At 37.8% G+C, this 16,194-nt stretch overlaps 1 protein-coding gene across 1 annotated transcript; it reads right to left on the bottom strand.

Annotated features, from left to right (window-relative positions):
• Positions 1 to 154: 154 nt before the first annotated feature.
• On the bottom strand, positions 155 to 15,782 carry LOC109089199 (piwi-like protein 1). Its single transcript, XM_042762535.1, has 21 exons — positions 15,670 to 15,782; positions 14,396 to 14,498; positions 14,212 to 14,323; positions 13,982 to 14,110; positions 8,710 to 8,924; positions 8,483 to 8,604; positions 8,329 to 8,409; positions 8,048 to 8,245; positions 5,695 to 5,803; positions 5,480 to 5,609; positions 4,667 to 4,784; positions 4,168 to 4,282; positions 3,902 to 4,089; positions 3,752 to 3,824; positions 3,473 to 3,673; positions 3,283 to 3,386; positions 3,021 to 3,091; positions 2,740 to 2,893; positions 2,530 to 2,655; positions 1,193 to 1,340; positions 155 to 1,078 (listed from the first exon to the last, which is right to left on the bottom strand). Exons 2-21 carry the CDS (start codon positions 14,462 to 14,464, stop codon positions 962 to 964), a joined length of 2,580 nt encoding a protein of 859 aa, XP_042618469.1. The 5' UTR covers positions 14,465 to 14,498; positions 15,670 to 15,782; the 3' UTR covers positions 155 to 961.
• Positions 15,783 to 16,194: the final 412 nt, after the last annotated feature.

Below are 16,194 nucleotides of genomic sequence, written 5' to 3'. Positions count from 1 at the left end.
TGCATTAAAATAAATACTGTCCTAAGATTTCAGTGCTGCTGAATGGCAGAATCATGCGCCACCTGCGGTTACTCGTTTAGTAAACAGTTCATAGAGGAATTTCCCTACTTATTTTAAGCAATTAGCGATATGAAAAAAGACGGTGACAACGAAGGAAACTGGGCTGTCCACAATTAACTTTAATGCCAAAATAACCATTCAAATTTTGCAATTAATTTTCACCTATCCATGTACATTAATGCCACCGTTTTATCAAATCTTTCGTCACTATGGGCTAAATTGTGGCAAATTAACAAACATGTCAACTTGAGCTTTATTCTTATATCACTGCTCTTCAGTAAAACTCAATCTGATGTATCCCTTTAACACATCAATACAATCCTAAATTACAGCTTTCTGAGCTTCAGCTCTTCCCAGTGTTTCTGATTTGTGTAAACTTTCCTTACCTTTCAATTCAATTTACAAAAAGGCATTTGAGCTGTAACATTTTTGATAAACATTAGAGCATCAATATATTAAACTGTCTGAAAAACATATACATGCACATAGTACACGAACGCTGAAGATATTAATCAGATATAACCATTCATCTTTTATACTGGAAACCAGAAAACAAATGTTTACTTAATTTCCGTTAACAATCAGGGCCTCTAAACATAAAATCCAAGAAATATGCCATTTGAACCATCCCTTTACACACACACACAAAAACATGGTCTATATTCACAAGACACCAGAACAATTTAATTGAACATTAGAAAGAGAAAGAAAAGTAGGACCATGTGCATTTCCCCTTACAAACACAAAACGGCTTATACCTGCTTCTCTCTGAAAACACTACATGTAGCTATATAAACATTCTTCTGACAGTGTACTTCACACAACTCAATCTACTTGGAAAATAAACTAATAAAAGTGGCCAATTTATTCTTTGAGACCCTGAAACTTATCACTTTACAGGTTACAGGTAGTACAAGAAGTCATCCAGGTTCATGTTGGGCTCCTTGTGAATGCTCTGACCAACCAGGAAGGCCAGTTTGTGGGCGTACTGACATGGTGCTGGCACTCGGACGATGCCCTTAAGATAAAAAAGGAAGAAAGACAACCATAAAGAATATGCAAGACAGCACGTAATATTATAGACTATTAAGAGTAGTGTGATACTGATGTAGTGATCTACATTGGTCATTACCTGCCAGTTGTAGTACATGTGGCAGAGTTTGTAGGTGAGTCTCTGCATGTGATCTGGTTTGAGGCCGCTGCTGTCGAACACCACGTTGTAGTGAGTAGGTGCGACACAACCAAAGCGCACAGCTTGACTTACAATGAAGAAATCGTACCTGAGTGAAAGCAGATGTAGTACAGAATAAATGTGAGCAGTTTATATTGAATTAAATGGCAGATACAATTTGTGCAATCAAAATAACAATAACCTGAAAAACAGATTTTATGCATAATGTGAACTTTTAAAGGGGCACTATTATGCTTTTTCACTTTTTCAACTTTAGTTAGTGTGTAATGTTGCTGTTTGAGCATAAAAAAGATCTGCAAAGTTACAGAGCTCAAAGTCCACTTCAAAAAGAGATATTTTATTTAACAGAAATCACTTTTCAAAAACTACAACAAACGGCTTGTTTAGACTACAACGAATATTTTCCAGGATTTGTGATATCACAAAGATCGACGAATGGGACGAGACCTGGTTGAGCTGCACTAGAGAAGGCAGCGAGTGTTATTATTATGTTGGAGACGTGCTACTGTTCCCAAGACAGACGAGCTTAGATTGGTTACAATCATCCGGGTTTAAATCGCGCTCAAATTGATTTGATTTTGATGCAATATTTACACTGAAGCTTACAGCAGGCAGCTATGATAAGAGGCAGGACATTTCCCGACCAGGTGCTGATTGCTATCAATCACAACGCACACTGGCCCAACTAACCAATCACAGCACATCTCATATTTCAGAAGGTGGGCCTTCATTTGATACAGGAACTATTCCAGCTGTTCATGCCAGACTGGGGAGAGAGGTGTTGTAATAATGTAAAATATGTGAAAAATAATGTTTTTCGAACAACCTATTATGAAAGCCTTATCTAGTACACCCCCAAAACAAAATCAAGACTTTGTAAAAGAGCATAATAGGACCCCTTTAAATATGAAATAAGCCCAAAATACACTGGGACTATATATTTTGATGTATCTTGATTCAACAGCATTAATCACTTAACATAAATCCATGGTATTTAAAACTGAATTTTTAATTTGAAACATGCAGCGCTCGTATTTAAACTCATAGACTTTTATGTTTAATCATCACTGTAACTTAATCTTCAGACTGTATCTTGATCCTGTTTTTTTTTGTCCCCAGATTTAAGACCTCTTAAAATTATATTTAAGTCTTTTGTTATACCATGTCAGACCTTTTTTAAGCTTAAATTTAATAAAACTGAATGCAAGACATTTTAAGACCCCACCCGGACCCTGTGATTTATGGGTAGAGATCAGGCTTAATGACTCTATACACACCACTCTGGACGAGTGACTTCAGTGTCGATGACTGTCCCAGGAGGAGGGTTGGCAATTTTGCCATCAATCCGGGCAAAGAATCTGGAGCTGATGCGCTTTTTCACCACCACTACTGACAGCTTGGGCCTGTATGCAGAATGTAAATATGATTACAACCAAGGGAATTTAACATCCCCCAAGTGTAAATATGAAACATGAAGTGTGGCTCACTCATAATCTTGCCCCATGGTCTTGATGGACTGCATGATCTGAGGGACTTCGTAGTCCACCACGCTCTGCAGCATGCCATCTCCAACTCCATCTCTGAACACAATGATCCGGGAGGGCAGACAGTTGTTGTACTTCAGATAAGCCTTCAGGGCAGCTAAAACGACAAACAGCTTCAGTATAGAGTGCTGCGGGGATGACATCATTTTGTAGGCCACTCGGTTAGCATCACTCTAGTTCCAAATTGCCAATTGCCAAAATGAAAATTTGTCAACATTTCACACCTTGCAACGACCCTTTTAGTGCATCAATGATCTCCTGACCACGGTTTTGCAAGACGCACTTGGAGAACCACCTAAAAAGGTAACAAAAGTGACATTATACAACAATCATGCCCAACCACACAATATTATTAACTGTAGTCTGTTAACTAGTACTATTCATGACAATGTTTTTGTTTTATTGCCCAACCAGTCCAACATAATGCTGAGCACAAACTTTAACTGTATCTAGTTAAACAGTGCCATTTTCTAATTATTATATTACCTGGACATGCCCTGGTTCAGACTGGCCACCAGTGCTCCAATGGATCTCTTCCCAGCAGCAGTATCGTGGTAACAGTCTATGCCTACAATCATCAGCTGCCGAAGCTGAAAAACAAAGATTCATTGTGGAATCTGATACTTGGCACAAGCCAGTAAGATATAATTTCTAACAGCTATAATTTGAGTCTTACTGGGATTTCTACACTCCACAGCTCTCCTCCCATTTTGCAGTTCATCTGCAAAGCAATCTTGGTGGCCACAGTCATAAGCGCTTGAGGTTTGCTAATGGTGCGAGACACCACACACTGACTAGGAGTGGGGCAGTCCACACACAGGTACTTCTTCACACAGTCATACTTGTCCTTTCGATTGGTAGGCAAGATCACCACAACCTATGAAAGGCACAGAAGCAGTTTGAAACAAAAGCTCTGTATATGCAAATTGTGCATGCATGTGATTGCCAGACTCACCATCTGTGTTTCACGTGCTACATTTTGTTGCAGGGCTCTCAGAAGAGATTCCTGACGATCCTCATATTCAATCCTGCTTGGCCAGGAATAATAATTAACATAAAAATTAAATGGAAAGTTCTTTTACATTAAAAATTTCACACAACTCACATGATGGCCCTCTGCATGCGGATACCCATGGGCCCAGACACTTTGTTGAGAGTTTGAAGCAGAGACTGAGCAACATCCGCATTTCGTCGTGTGTAGAACATCAACCAGTTGTCAAGAGACATGCAGCTAATCAGAGGAAGACCTCTCATCTCTTTAGTCCAGTCAGCTGTCCATGGGTTATACTCATACTAAGAGTTGAAAATGAAAGAATAATCAAACCTGTTACATTATGAATGCCTGCTGGGATGTGAATTAATCTCTCTTACCGCTCTGCCTCCCTGTATGATCCTCTCAGAGGGCAGAACTCTTCCATTCATACTCAGTAGTCTATTCTCAAAGCTCAGACCCCAAGTAGTCAGTTCATTCTGCACGTCTGCATTTCTGAAGGGAAGCAGATTGTATGTGATTGTGAGTTGATAAGATATATCTTCCAGAATGAAAATTATCATTTACTCACCCTCCACTTGTTCCAAACCTGAATGAGTTTCTTTCTTCTGCTGAACACAAAAGAAGATATTTTGAAAAATGTTGGTATACGAAAAGTTGATGGACACCACCGACTTCCATAGTAGGAAAAAAAAAAAAAATACTATGGAAGTCAATGGTGCTCATCAACTGTCTGATCCCAACATTTTTCAAAATATCTTCCTTTGTGTTTAACAGAAGAAAGAAACTCATACAGGTTTGGAACAAGTGGAGGGTGGGTAAATGATCATTTTCATTCTGGAAGTGAACTACTCCTTTAAGGGCTGGTAGAATCTGTACCTGTTGATGTTGGAGATTAAGCGGTTAATTCTGGTCTCTCTCTGTTCAGGACTCAGCCTTGTGTGTGAGGCAAGATCCTTCATGATGTTGAAATCAGCGCGCATCTTATCTGTCAGACCTTCACAGGAAATAGATGCATGCACATCAGAGACTTGTTTATAACTAAAGACTGCAGAACATGAACTCATTTTATTCCATATTGTACTCTATTAGCTCTGTCTATTAGCTTTCATCTCATCTATATGCAGTGACTTCCTAGAGGCTGAAAAAATGATATACACCACCAGCCTTTGACTAGCAAATCATAAGCTGTCTTCAATCCCATACTGATTATGTACTACATTTAAACAAGGAACATACTTCAACCATTAAGTATGTTCTTTATATTATGAATGAAATCTGGACCTATGGGGTCAAGTTGCGTCACTTCACTGCCATTCACAATTCTACTCCCGTGGCCTCATGGGAGAGTAAAGCACTGGCACTTCAGAATCAAAGCAAAAGAAGCAGGTGATCCAGGTACTTTCCATTTACTGTTTTATGAATACTGTGAATTCAGACACACTAACTCCACATACTGATTTTCACATACTATATAACAAAGAAATAATGAGCATATTCACTGACAGTTTGTCAGTGTTGTCAGTTGTTCTTAACTTCAGGATACTGGCTATTTAAAAAGAAATGAAAAGGGATGAGACCTTCACTATGTTCCACCCCTGCTTCCTGTTTAAAAGAAACTGTCAAAAATACATCACATTAAAGAAAACCAAACTCTTCAACCATTTTAATGGGACTTCAAAAAGGACTTACCTGTGGTGTGGTAGAAGTATTGTGGGAGAATGGTGGGTGGTGGTGGTGGAGGAAGTGATGGTGGTACGAGTCTCTTCACGTGACTAACCAGAAGAACCTGGTTGCCATCTGTTATGTCCAGACCATATTGCTGGAGAGAGAGAGAGAGAATAACTGAGTGTGACACTAAAATTCTGCAACTAGTATCAAATAAATTCCCTATATCGTAAAGCTACCGTTTTGAAGTAGTTCTTGAACGAGATCTCTGTATCTCCCTTCTTAAATGTGTTGTTGGGGGTATGATCCCAGGCAATATCATCAATCCTGTATGTCTTATTATTGTACCTACGAATAATAATTTGTTACACATTGTTACTTGCTACTTAACAATTCTCATACACAGAGCAACTTTTAAAGATTTTAAAACGTTTAAAGTTATGAATCCATTAAAGAAAAACTCACTATCGTTTAAATTGTTGGGGTCAGTAAGATTTTTTATTTTTTAAAGAAACTAAATTATTCAGAAAGGACACATTGATCAAAAATGACAGTAAAAACATTTTTTAATGTTACAAAAAAATACAAATTTTAATTTTTAATGATTTTTGCTTTTTGTATTTTTATTATAACTGATGAAAATATATCACGGTTTCCACAAAAATACTAAGCAGCACAACTGTTTAAAACATTGATAATAAATGTTTCTTGAGCAAATCAGCATATTAGAATGATTTCTGAAGGATCATGTGACTTTAGACAGAAATATTTATCGGCCGGCCGATATTATCGGCCGATATGAGCTAATTGCATTTAAATCGGCATCGGCGTTTATAACGGCCGATGAAACATAAAAAAACAGAGTCTCATTCTTCACTCATGTTATGAGTGTTTGCATAGTTTGCCCACCAGAGGGAGCTCTGCAACTCCCCAGTTGACAACAGTGCCAGAAATCCACTACAGAAGAAAGCTATCAGCCGAGCCACTGAGATGTACTCTTTTGACGGTGAGTCTGTTGTTCGTCATGTGAAATGATTGTAGATTTATTTCATAAACTGTATATAAAAACAGTGTGGTAGTTCTAGCTTACGGTCCTATCATTATCACTTCTAAATATTCTGTAACATCACTTACAACCGCTAATGCATTGCTATATTAGATTAGCCACAAAGCTAATACCATGTTTATCAGTGGAAGAGCGCGAACGTTAATAAGAGGTCAAACTATAACGTTAGCGTTTAACTTATTCTAAATATATCTGCAGTGTTTCTCACATAATGACCGCGTAACTGTGGCAGGGGGGCACGTGTAGTCAATGACTAGAAGTTATGTACAGCGTGCCTCGAAAAAAAAACAACAACTGTTACGTTATTCTAACGCAAACATAGCTTCCTTTTTAGCAGGCCCCTTAAATGCTTGCTATTAACTTGTTTGAAGGTGGTTCTTCTCAAAATTGACAGCGGTGTGTTCATGACACTAACGTTAACCATTCAACTTCGAATTGATTCCGTAATCTTCCGGTAACAGTAGGCTAACTTTACGTTCGCCAGCGCATGACGATGTTTTGATTCAGACTGCACAAAGAGAAGAGGAGAAGATATACGGGTCCGTTGTGAATGTGTTTGTGAGAGCAAATATAGTGTAGTTACAGTTACTACAGTAGGTGCGTCAGAAATGATTAAACCAGAGGGGACATGTAAATAAATGTGAGCTGAACAAGCGCTTTTTTTTCTTCTTTTTTTACAGATTGTTTCAAAGCAGTTTTACAGACATAACAGGAATATGTTGTAATAATATAGTTAAATATAAGTAGGTAATAGGTAATACCTATTGCTTGACAAATAAAAATATATATATATATATATTTTCTCTATATTTCTCATTTTAGCCTATGTTGGAGATCCCTGTTTATTATTATTATAATTCTAATGATGACATGAGTAATGATACATGGTGATATTATTAATACACATGCTTATTCTTTCTCTGTCTCTCTTTCTGCCCTACAGATGGCTGAAAAAGGTGAACGCTGTAGCAGCAAAGTGTGGGACTACTTCTGCAAAGATTCCTCTAATGCAGTGTTCTTTTTGATCATTAAAAAATATATACTTTTGATGTGCAATTGTTTAGTCATTGAGACTGTAATCTAAGGCTTTTTTTTAACATAATCCCTTCTGGAAAATGGTTTATACAGCCCACATACATAGAACAGGCAGATATTTTACTATTGAATGTTGTGTAAGTGTAGTTTATAGGAAATGGGTCTAATATCCAGTTTATTTTCAAAATCAAAATATCGGCTTATAAATCGGCTCTTTTCGAGTTAATATCGGCATCGGCCCCCCAAAAATCCATATCGGTCGGGCTCTACTTCTGATTTATTAAGTATCAGTGATTTTTGTGGGATTTTGGCTTTGCCATACAGGAAATAACATTTTGAAATACATTAAAAATGAAAAACTGTTTTTCAATAATATTGTAATTAAACAAACTTAAGTGAGCCCAAGAGACTTTTTAAAACAATAACAAATCCTACCAACCCCAACCTTTTGAACAGCAGTGAGCGTGTGTATAAATTTGTGCTCATTTTACTTGGTCAGAATGATCAGGCCCACAAGCTCCTTTGTGCAGGCTTCAGGGAAGCGCTGGTCTCCACACTGCTGCCTCAGACTGTACATGAAGTCAAGGACTGTCTCACTGCGTAGAACCTTGTGGCTCACATCGGTGCACAGCATGATGCTGGACTCATACTGAAGGATGGTGGTCACGAATCCAGGCCAAATCGTCAACCTGCAAACAGATTCAGACAGGTTCCAATGTTCAATCACTTTCCAACAGAAGGTAAACGTCACACAACACATTTGTTTCAAAACCTGTGCTGGGGGATGTTGAATGGATCATCAGGATTGTAGTAATGACGCCCGATCTGCTGCATGTTTAGTATCCTCAGAATCCTACAACACAAAATAAACAGGTTACTTACCTCATAAATAACACTATTTCAAACAAAGTGCTGTCTGTGCTTACCTTCTGAAGAGGATGTTGTAAAACTGCAAGCATACAGGAGAGGATGGCGGGAGCTCGTTGGTCAGAGTAACAGTGATCTCAACCTTCTCTCCATTTCTGGTCTCACTGCACAGGACTGTCTCCTGGAGATAAAGCAACTTATCACTGACAACCAAAACAAATCCACACGCCAAAGCCTCAATAAGAGCCATTGAAATTATGAGCACTTTAAGGATCTGAAATCATACAGTGTTGTGAAGTTTGTTAGGGAGGAAGAGAATGGCTCCATCAAAAGTGTGTGCTTTGCCCAAAGTCTCCTCGTGCTGGAAAAGCAAAGCGGAGCGTAAGCGCCGAGACTCCATAGGTGGCTTGTAGTCCACGTGGTACTGATACAAAGCCCACAGAGGCCGTGAAAGCAGACGCATGAAATTGGCCCTCAGCTCAATGGCAGTGCCTGAAACACCTGTGGTTAAAGGAAGAGTGTCAAATTACTCTACATTACTTACACTTGAACAGGGCTGTGGGAAACATGCCCTGTTTGGGGTCAGAAAAAAATTTAATGGTGTTTGAAAGAAGTCTCTAACACTCACCAAGGCTGCATTTATTTGTTGCAGTAAAAACAGTAACATTGTGAAAAACTACTAAAACTTAACGTATCTATTTTCTATTGTAACATACCGTAAAGTCTTATTTATTCCTGTGGTGGTGAAGCTGAATTTTCAGCAGTCATCACTAGGGCTGGGTATCGTTCGAAACTTTCTAATATTGATACCGATACCTAGACTTTAATACCGGTTCCTGAACAATACTTTCTTCAATACCAATTTTATTAAATTCATTTTAACAAGATTACATTACCTCAAAAACAAACTTTAAGGTTTTGTTTTTCAATTTATGTTTTTACAGACTCATATTAAGCGTTTATAACCCACCCTGTCTCCTATGACGAACATCCATTACACTTCCGTGTTCAGTTCTGACCATTAGAAATCCAGAAAAACGTTTCCATGGATAAAACATGAAGCTAATAAACAGACGATTACGACAGTTTATGATTTGTATGTGATTTTCATGAGATTCTGCCTATTTTCATAAAAATACAGGGTGTTTACATGAGAAATGCTAAGCAGGTGTAGCGATTAGATATAAAAGGCTACAAATAAAATATTTCAGCAATATTATATCGGCAAACCCCTCATTAGATCACAATCGGAAGTTATTACAGGGTATATGCTAGGGATGTGCAGGTCTAGTCGACTAAACGGTACAGCTGCTACTAGTCAACACTGAAAACAACAGTCAATTACACAAAAGAAAAAAAAACAATTATTCAAATTACCATCATTTTATTTTACCATTAAATTACCATTGTTACATTTAAAACATTTTAAATAAGTTAAAATAAAATATTTAAATAATACATTATTTTTAAAAGTGTAGCTTAGAGACTAGCCAAAGCCAGCTAATGTGAATCACGTCATTCACTGCGATCCCGTCCGCGCCGTCTATTCCTCTAATGAAGACCCACTTCAGTGGTGGTGCCGGACGTCCATTCTGTTAGCTTTCTTTTCATTATCTCTGCATGCCTGCGACTTAGAAGATGACATTTTTTCGGGAATCCCGCGGGATTGGAAACAAAATCACTATTAATCACGGGATTGGGACAGGACAAAATGTCAGCGGGAGTGGGCGGGACCGGGAATCGTAATAACACTTTGATCCCCAACTTTATATGTAAAAATAAAACTAAACTATAAACTGTAGGCCTATATTTTAATTTTGAACTCAATTCTAATTGTCCTGTCTCTTTATGCTCTCCTGTTTGCTTTGGTGTGGCTGGTTAAGTGAATGACGTACGCGTGACGGACAGATTGTTAATGGCTGGTCTATGTGGTGATACAGTAGCCTACATCGGGCAGGACATCCAAAAGCCCACCCATCATTCATCGACCTCAAATATAGCTTTTCATCTAACATTAACTAATGTTAACAAACTGAACCATAATAATGTAATATTTGTTCATTATTTTCCATAATGTAATGATAAAAATTAAACTTTCATATATTTTAGATTCATTGCACACCAACTGAAATATTTCAGGTCTTTATTGCTTTTTAATACCGATGATTTTGGCATACAGCTCATGAAAAATAAAAATTCCTATCTCAAAAAAATTAGCATATTTCATCTGACCAATAAAAAGAAAAGTGCTTTTTAATACAAAAAAAGTCAAACCTTCAAATAATTATGTTCAGTTATGCACTCAATACTTGGTCGGGAATCCTTTTGCAGAAATGACTGCTTCAATGCGGCGTGGCATGGAGGCAATCAGCCTGTGGCACTGCTGAGGTGTTATGGAGGCCCAGGATGCTTCGATAGCGGCCTTAAGCTCATCCAGAGTGTTGGGTCTTGCGTCTCTCAACTTTCTCTTCACAATATCCCACAGATTCTCTATGGGGTTCAGGTCAGGAGAGTTGGCAGGCCAATTGAGCACAGTAATACCATGGTCAATAAACCATTTACCAGTGGTTTTGGCACTGTGAGCAGGTGCCAGGTCGTGCTGAAAAACGAAATCTTCATCTCCATAAAAACTTTTCAGCAGATGGAAGCGTGAAGTTTTCCAAAATCTCCTGATAGCTAGCTGCATTGACCCTGCCCTTGATAAAACACAGTGGACCAACACCAGCAGCTGACATGGCACCCCAGACACCATCACTGACTGTGGGTACTTGACACTGGACTTCAGGCATTTTGGCATTTCCTTCTCCCCAGTCTTCCTCCAGACTCTGGCAGCTTGATTTCCGAATGACATGCAAAATTTGCTTTCATCCGCAAAAAGAGTACTTTGGACCACTGAGCAACAGTCCAGTGCTGCTTCTCTGTAGCCCAGGTCAGGCGCTTCTGCCGCTGTTTCTGGTTCAAAAGCACACGCCTGTGCACGGTGGCTCTGGATTGTTTCTACTCCAGACTCAGCCAACTGCTTCCGCAGGTCCCCCAAGGTCTGGAATCGGTCCTTCTCCACTATCTTCCTCAGGGTCCGGTCACCTCTTCTCGTTGTGCAGCGTTTTTTTGCCACACTTTTTCCTTTCCCACTGAGGTGCCTTGATACAGCACTCTGGGAACAGCCTATTCGTTCAGAAATTTCTTTCTGTGTCTTACCCTCTCGCTTGAGGGTGTCAATGATGGCCTTCTGGACAGCAGTCAGGTCGGCAGTCTTACCCATGATTGCGGTTTTGAGTAATGAACCAGGCTGGGAGTTTTTTAAAAGCCTCAGGAATCTTTTGCAGGTGTTTAGAGTTAATTAGTTTGATTCAGATGATTAGGTTTATAGCTCGTTTAGAGAACCTTTTCATGATATGCTAATTTTTTGAGATAGGAATTTTGGGTTTTCATGAGCATGTATGCCAAAATCATCAGTATTAAAACAATAAAAGACCTGCAAATATTTCAGTTGGTATGCAATGAATCTAAAATATCGCCAGAGCAAATGAAAGTTTAATTTTTATCATTACATTATGGAAAATAATGAACTTTTTCACAATATGCTAATTTTTTGAGAAGGACCTTTATTTTAGTTTAATTTTTATTGTTAGATTAAGTTAATGTTACCCTACAGAAATGTGCGCTATTGAAGTGTGTGTGGAAACTGAACAGCAGCGCTTACAGCAGGACAGATGGAGGCACCAGTGCACTCACTTGCTCATAAAATACTCCGTAGTTTTTGGTCATACAGATAAAAGTAATAAATCTTTCGAATCCGTAAGGACTCTACGTTTATTTGTATAACAACAAAACATTGCGCTTCTGTAAAATAATTAAAGCAAACAAGATGCGCTTTCATCTCGGTCATGTGAACTTGAGCGAGAAACTTTTAAACTCCTTGTATGAAAAAATCTATATAGAGTGAAATGTCTACTTTCAAAAATAGAAAGCGTGTGTGTTAGCATGGATGATTTACATGAAATTTAACACAATGTGCATTGTTTAAGATGGCTTTCAGTTCAATAAAATTACAAAAAAAAAAAAAAAAAAAAAAAAAAATACAACAGGGGAGTGGGAGGGAACGGGAGTCATTCTCCTGGGACTGGATGGAATTTCCCCCCAGTTTTTTAGTGGGATTGGGACAGGATGGGATTTTACCCCAGTTTTTTCGTGGGATATATACGGGACGGAATTTTTTTTTTTTGCGGGAGTGGGACAGGAGAGATTTGAAAATCCACTCCCGTGTCACCCTCTACTGCGACTTCAGTTCCCACAGAGTGCATTTCTTTCAAGTGCAAGAAATCGCCTCAGGTCCTGTCTTTCTTTTTGTTCGTTTTGTTTTTAGATGACAGCCTACATGATGAAGTATGTTTTTAAAAGCCATTTTAATGCTATTCCTTGATAAAATTTCCTATTGTTTTTGAGTTGTGTTTTAACATGTTGGCTAAGGTTATATGAACAAAGAATTCTGTCAGGCTATTGATTGATTTTTCATTGTTCTGCATTTGCCCAGATGATTTTAATAAAAAAGCATTGGCTGACGTTGATTGTGTGCTTTTTTTTTTTTTTTAAACGACCACCTAAAATTAAATGATGATAATGTGAGGCAAGCGTAGGCTACGGCATAATTGTGACCTATTTTTGGCAGAATTTATTTAGGGATTTGGCAGTGTGATTCATAGAATTAGTATTTCAAATGTAGGCTATACGCGCATGCACAAAGTTTTTTTTTTTTTTCTTACCATCTTTTGGGGGTTTCTTGCTTTTAGACTAGTCAGATACAAAACTTCCATTTTTGAGACAGTAGTATAATTAGTTGTTGAAATCATTAGTATTTGTGGTATTGCTGTGGTTAATTTCAATACCTTTTTAAGACTTTTTGAAGACATTCTCAAAATATTTTAAGACCTCATCGCCACCTCAAGTTCTAATCAGCAACAAACCTTTAACTTAAACTGTTTTAACTTAAAAAGTTGTAGTTTGCAAATAAATCTATAGCACATCCATACAACAAATGCCTCGCCAGAGCAAATCACCAGCACTTGATTTAGGCACATCAAGCATGCTGGATGCTTACTAGCTCACTGACGTTGACCAGATTAGCCCCTTTAGGTATCGAAATTTAGTACTGAACGACAAGACATTTTTTGATACTCGATAGTATTGAGGAAATTCAGTCGGTGCCTAAAAAGTATCGAGCTCGATACCCAGCCCTAGTCATCAATCCAGTCTTCAGTGCCACATGATCCTTCAGAAATCATTCAAATATGAAGATCTGGTGCTTTGATTAATACAGAAAATATCAAAGTTTTTGAATGTTAGTTATTAGAATATTAGTTTTTGAACACTGATTTTTGTTTAAAACATTAATGATTAATACAGAAAATATCAAAGTTTTTGTATGTTTGTTATTAGGATGTTAGTTTTTGAACTAATCAAATCGAAACTGTGAAAATAAGGAAACTATTGCCAATACCAGCCATAACATTTGCAAGAGAGCAAAAATCAAGTCATGCTCATTAAAAATATGATGTTACCCGTTTTGGACTCTTTCACATGTTCCATGAGCTGGCGAGTGTGGACACCAGAATCATGGAAATCTCTCCTACGTCCACCTCTTTCCCCAATCTTTACCTGCTGAAAGCCTGCAGAAATCTGCAGCATTGCTACAGGGAGAAAATAAGCAAAAGAGCAAGAAATGGGATGAGGCAATAATATTATAGTAAACAGATATCAGTATTACCACTTGCTGCTCTAATGCACCTACCCTCTTCAGACATGGCTCCAGGAGCAGGTTTCTGTCTCCCTCTCCCCACCAGCTGTCCTTCAGGTGGAGTGGGCATAACAGGCTTTGCAGTCTCTTGTTGTACAGATGGTTGCTGCAGAGGAATAGGAAAACTAATAAGTTTATTTCAAAAGTTTTCTCATCTAATATAGCTAAATAAGCTCACCGCTCCAGGAGCTGCAGGCTCCTGACCGCGACCTCTGCCTCTTGATCTTGCTCTCGCTCTTCCTGTCATTGTTGCTTATTTTTGGTTTATGTCAGTCACTGTACTGTACGCAAATTAAGGTTACAACGTGGAATATTATTATTTAACCATTTCACTGTTTGGTGCACAATAGCAATTTTTTCAATAGAACTTTTTTTTGCACAAACATTTTCCACATTTTTCTCCCATTCATAGAGATTTTTTCTGCTATGGTAAGTTGTTTGACAGAAATGGCAGCGTCAATCACCATACACTTTCATTGAAACTGATTCAATGAACAGGTTCCTATCATATTTAATATTCCATGGAAGAAAGTTATTTATTTAATCTTTTTAAATTTGAAAGGACACGAGAGTGAGGATTTTTTTTAAACCACGACATTACAGTTATTTCATGGCAACTGAGAGTTAACGTTTGGCTCGAACAGCAAGTTAATATCTACAAAATAGATTTCTAATATGTTGAATAATAATTCTATATGGATGAGTACAACGTGACTGATCCATGTTCTTCACGTGTGTGGCGCACAACGGCCACGTGAGGCTTATTCAAATTCTAACGGTCTTAATAATTAGGTTAGAACTTAAATTCTTTAATACAATAAAATGTGTGAGTTTTAATCGAACAGTTTTCCTTCTACATTAAGAAGTGCACTTTCATTATCAATGTTACTACGAGTTCTCTGACAGGTTCGCACTTACGCAAATGATAAGGCCTACAAAATCATCAAGTCATTAATGTCATATTATTGACGTCATATATTGTTAGAATGTGACATTTTGAAAAACAATACTAATTCATTACACTATTACATTTTAAACATAATCGTGTTCATATTATTGATGACGATTATCATGTGTCGCCCACTAGGCCCTGGCGTCTCTAACAAAGAAACGTTAATAAAGTTCTGTTCGGTCTGCTGAAATAGAACTTTCAAAGTTCAAAAGAATATTCGAATGGTTCGAAATATATACAAATTTATGTCTTAAATATTCAAAGAAAGTGCTCCTCTGTCATCGTTTATATAATACTGTACAACTGATAGAGTTAATGACTTAATTGCCCAACAGTAATCCAGACAATAGACACTTAATTTGGTGGTTTAAGACATTTTACACAGTATTTCCATTGTTTATAACATAAAACACGATTTCACAACTATCAGGAGCAATCAAATCGCTTATTATATATGCATAATGTCGATGAAAACTTAGAACTCGACGACCAACTCTTACCCATTCATTGAGAAGCTCCAAATGATGTTCAATTAACTCCTGACTGGCCGTTAACCCGATCTCATCTGTATCCCTCCGCTCGCCGCATAAGTTACATCATCTTATTTAGTTCATATTTTTCAAAATAATTCATGCTTTACAGTCTTTTCAGGCCGTAATTACTTATTTTCGATCGAAAAGATTGCTGAAATTGAATGGAAAAGGTTTTCAAGGAAAACTATTTTACTTGGAAGGATACAAAACCACCTGTTACGGAGGTCACCTGGTCCTGAGGACGGGGGTCTTTAATGAGAACTCACGTTATAGGCGTTTACCAGCAGATGGCGCTCAGATACACAAAACGCCACTGAATGTTCCAGTCAGCACAGGGAAGATACGTTTCAAGTTATGTTGCTAACAATAAATGTTGCTCACAGTACATTTATGTTTTATTTTCTGAGATGTCTTTACATATCTTGGGGTGATTCAGTATTAGAAGTGGGGGTGAAATTATTTAGTTCAATTTTGTGTATTATTAGTTAATCG

Source organism: Cyprinus carpio, chromosome A8, assembly GCF_018340385.1.
Source record: "Cyprinus carpio isolate SPL01 chromosome A8, ASM1834038v1, whole genome shotgun sequence".
NCBI classification, from domain to species: domain Eukaryota; kingdom Metazoa; phylum Chordata; class Actinopteri; order Cypriniformes; family Cyprinidae; genus Cyprinus; species Cyprinus carpio.
Note: the sequence above shows the minus strand (reverse complement) of the source record. Positions and strands in the feature narration are given on the sequence as shown.

What these genes read in the sequence shown, in the direction of transcription:
- LOC109089199 (XM_042762535.1), bottom strand. Translation starts at nt 14,464, where the DNA reads ATGACAGGAAGAGCGAGAGCAAGATCAAGAGGCAGAGGTCGCGGTCAG. An exon ending in TCATACAGGGAGGCAGAGCG is followed by an intron (nt 4,090 to 4,167) that starts GTAAGAGAGATT and finishes TTCAACTCTTAG; the next exon opens with TATGAGTATAACCCATGGAC. An exon ending in ACTAAAAGGGTCGTTGCAAG is followed by an intron (nt 2,894 to 3,020) that starts GTGTGAAATGTT and finishes TTGTCGTTTTAG; the next exon opens with CTGCCCTGAAGGCTTATCTG.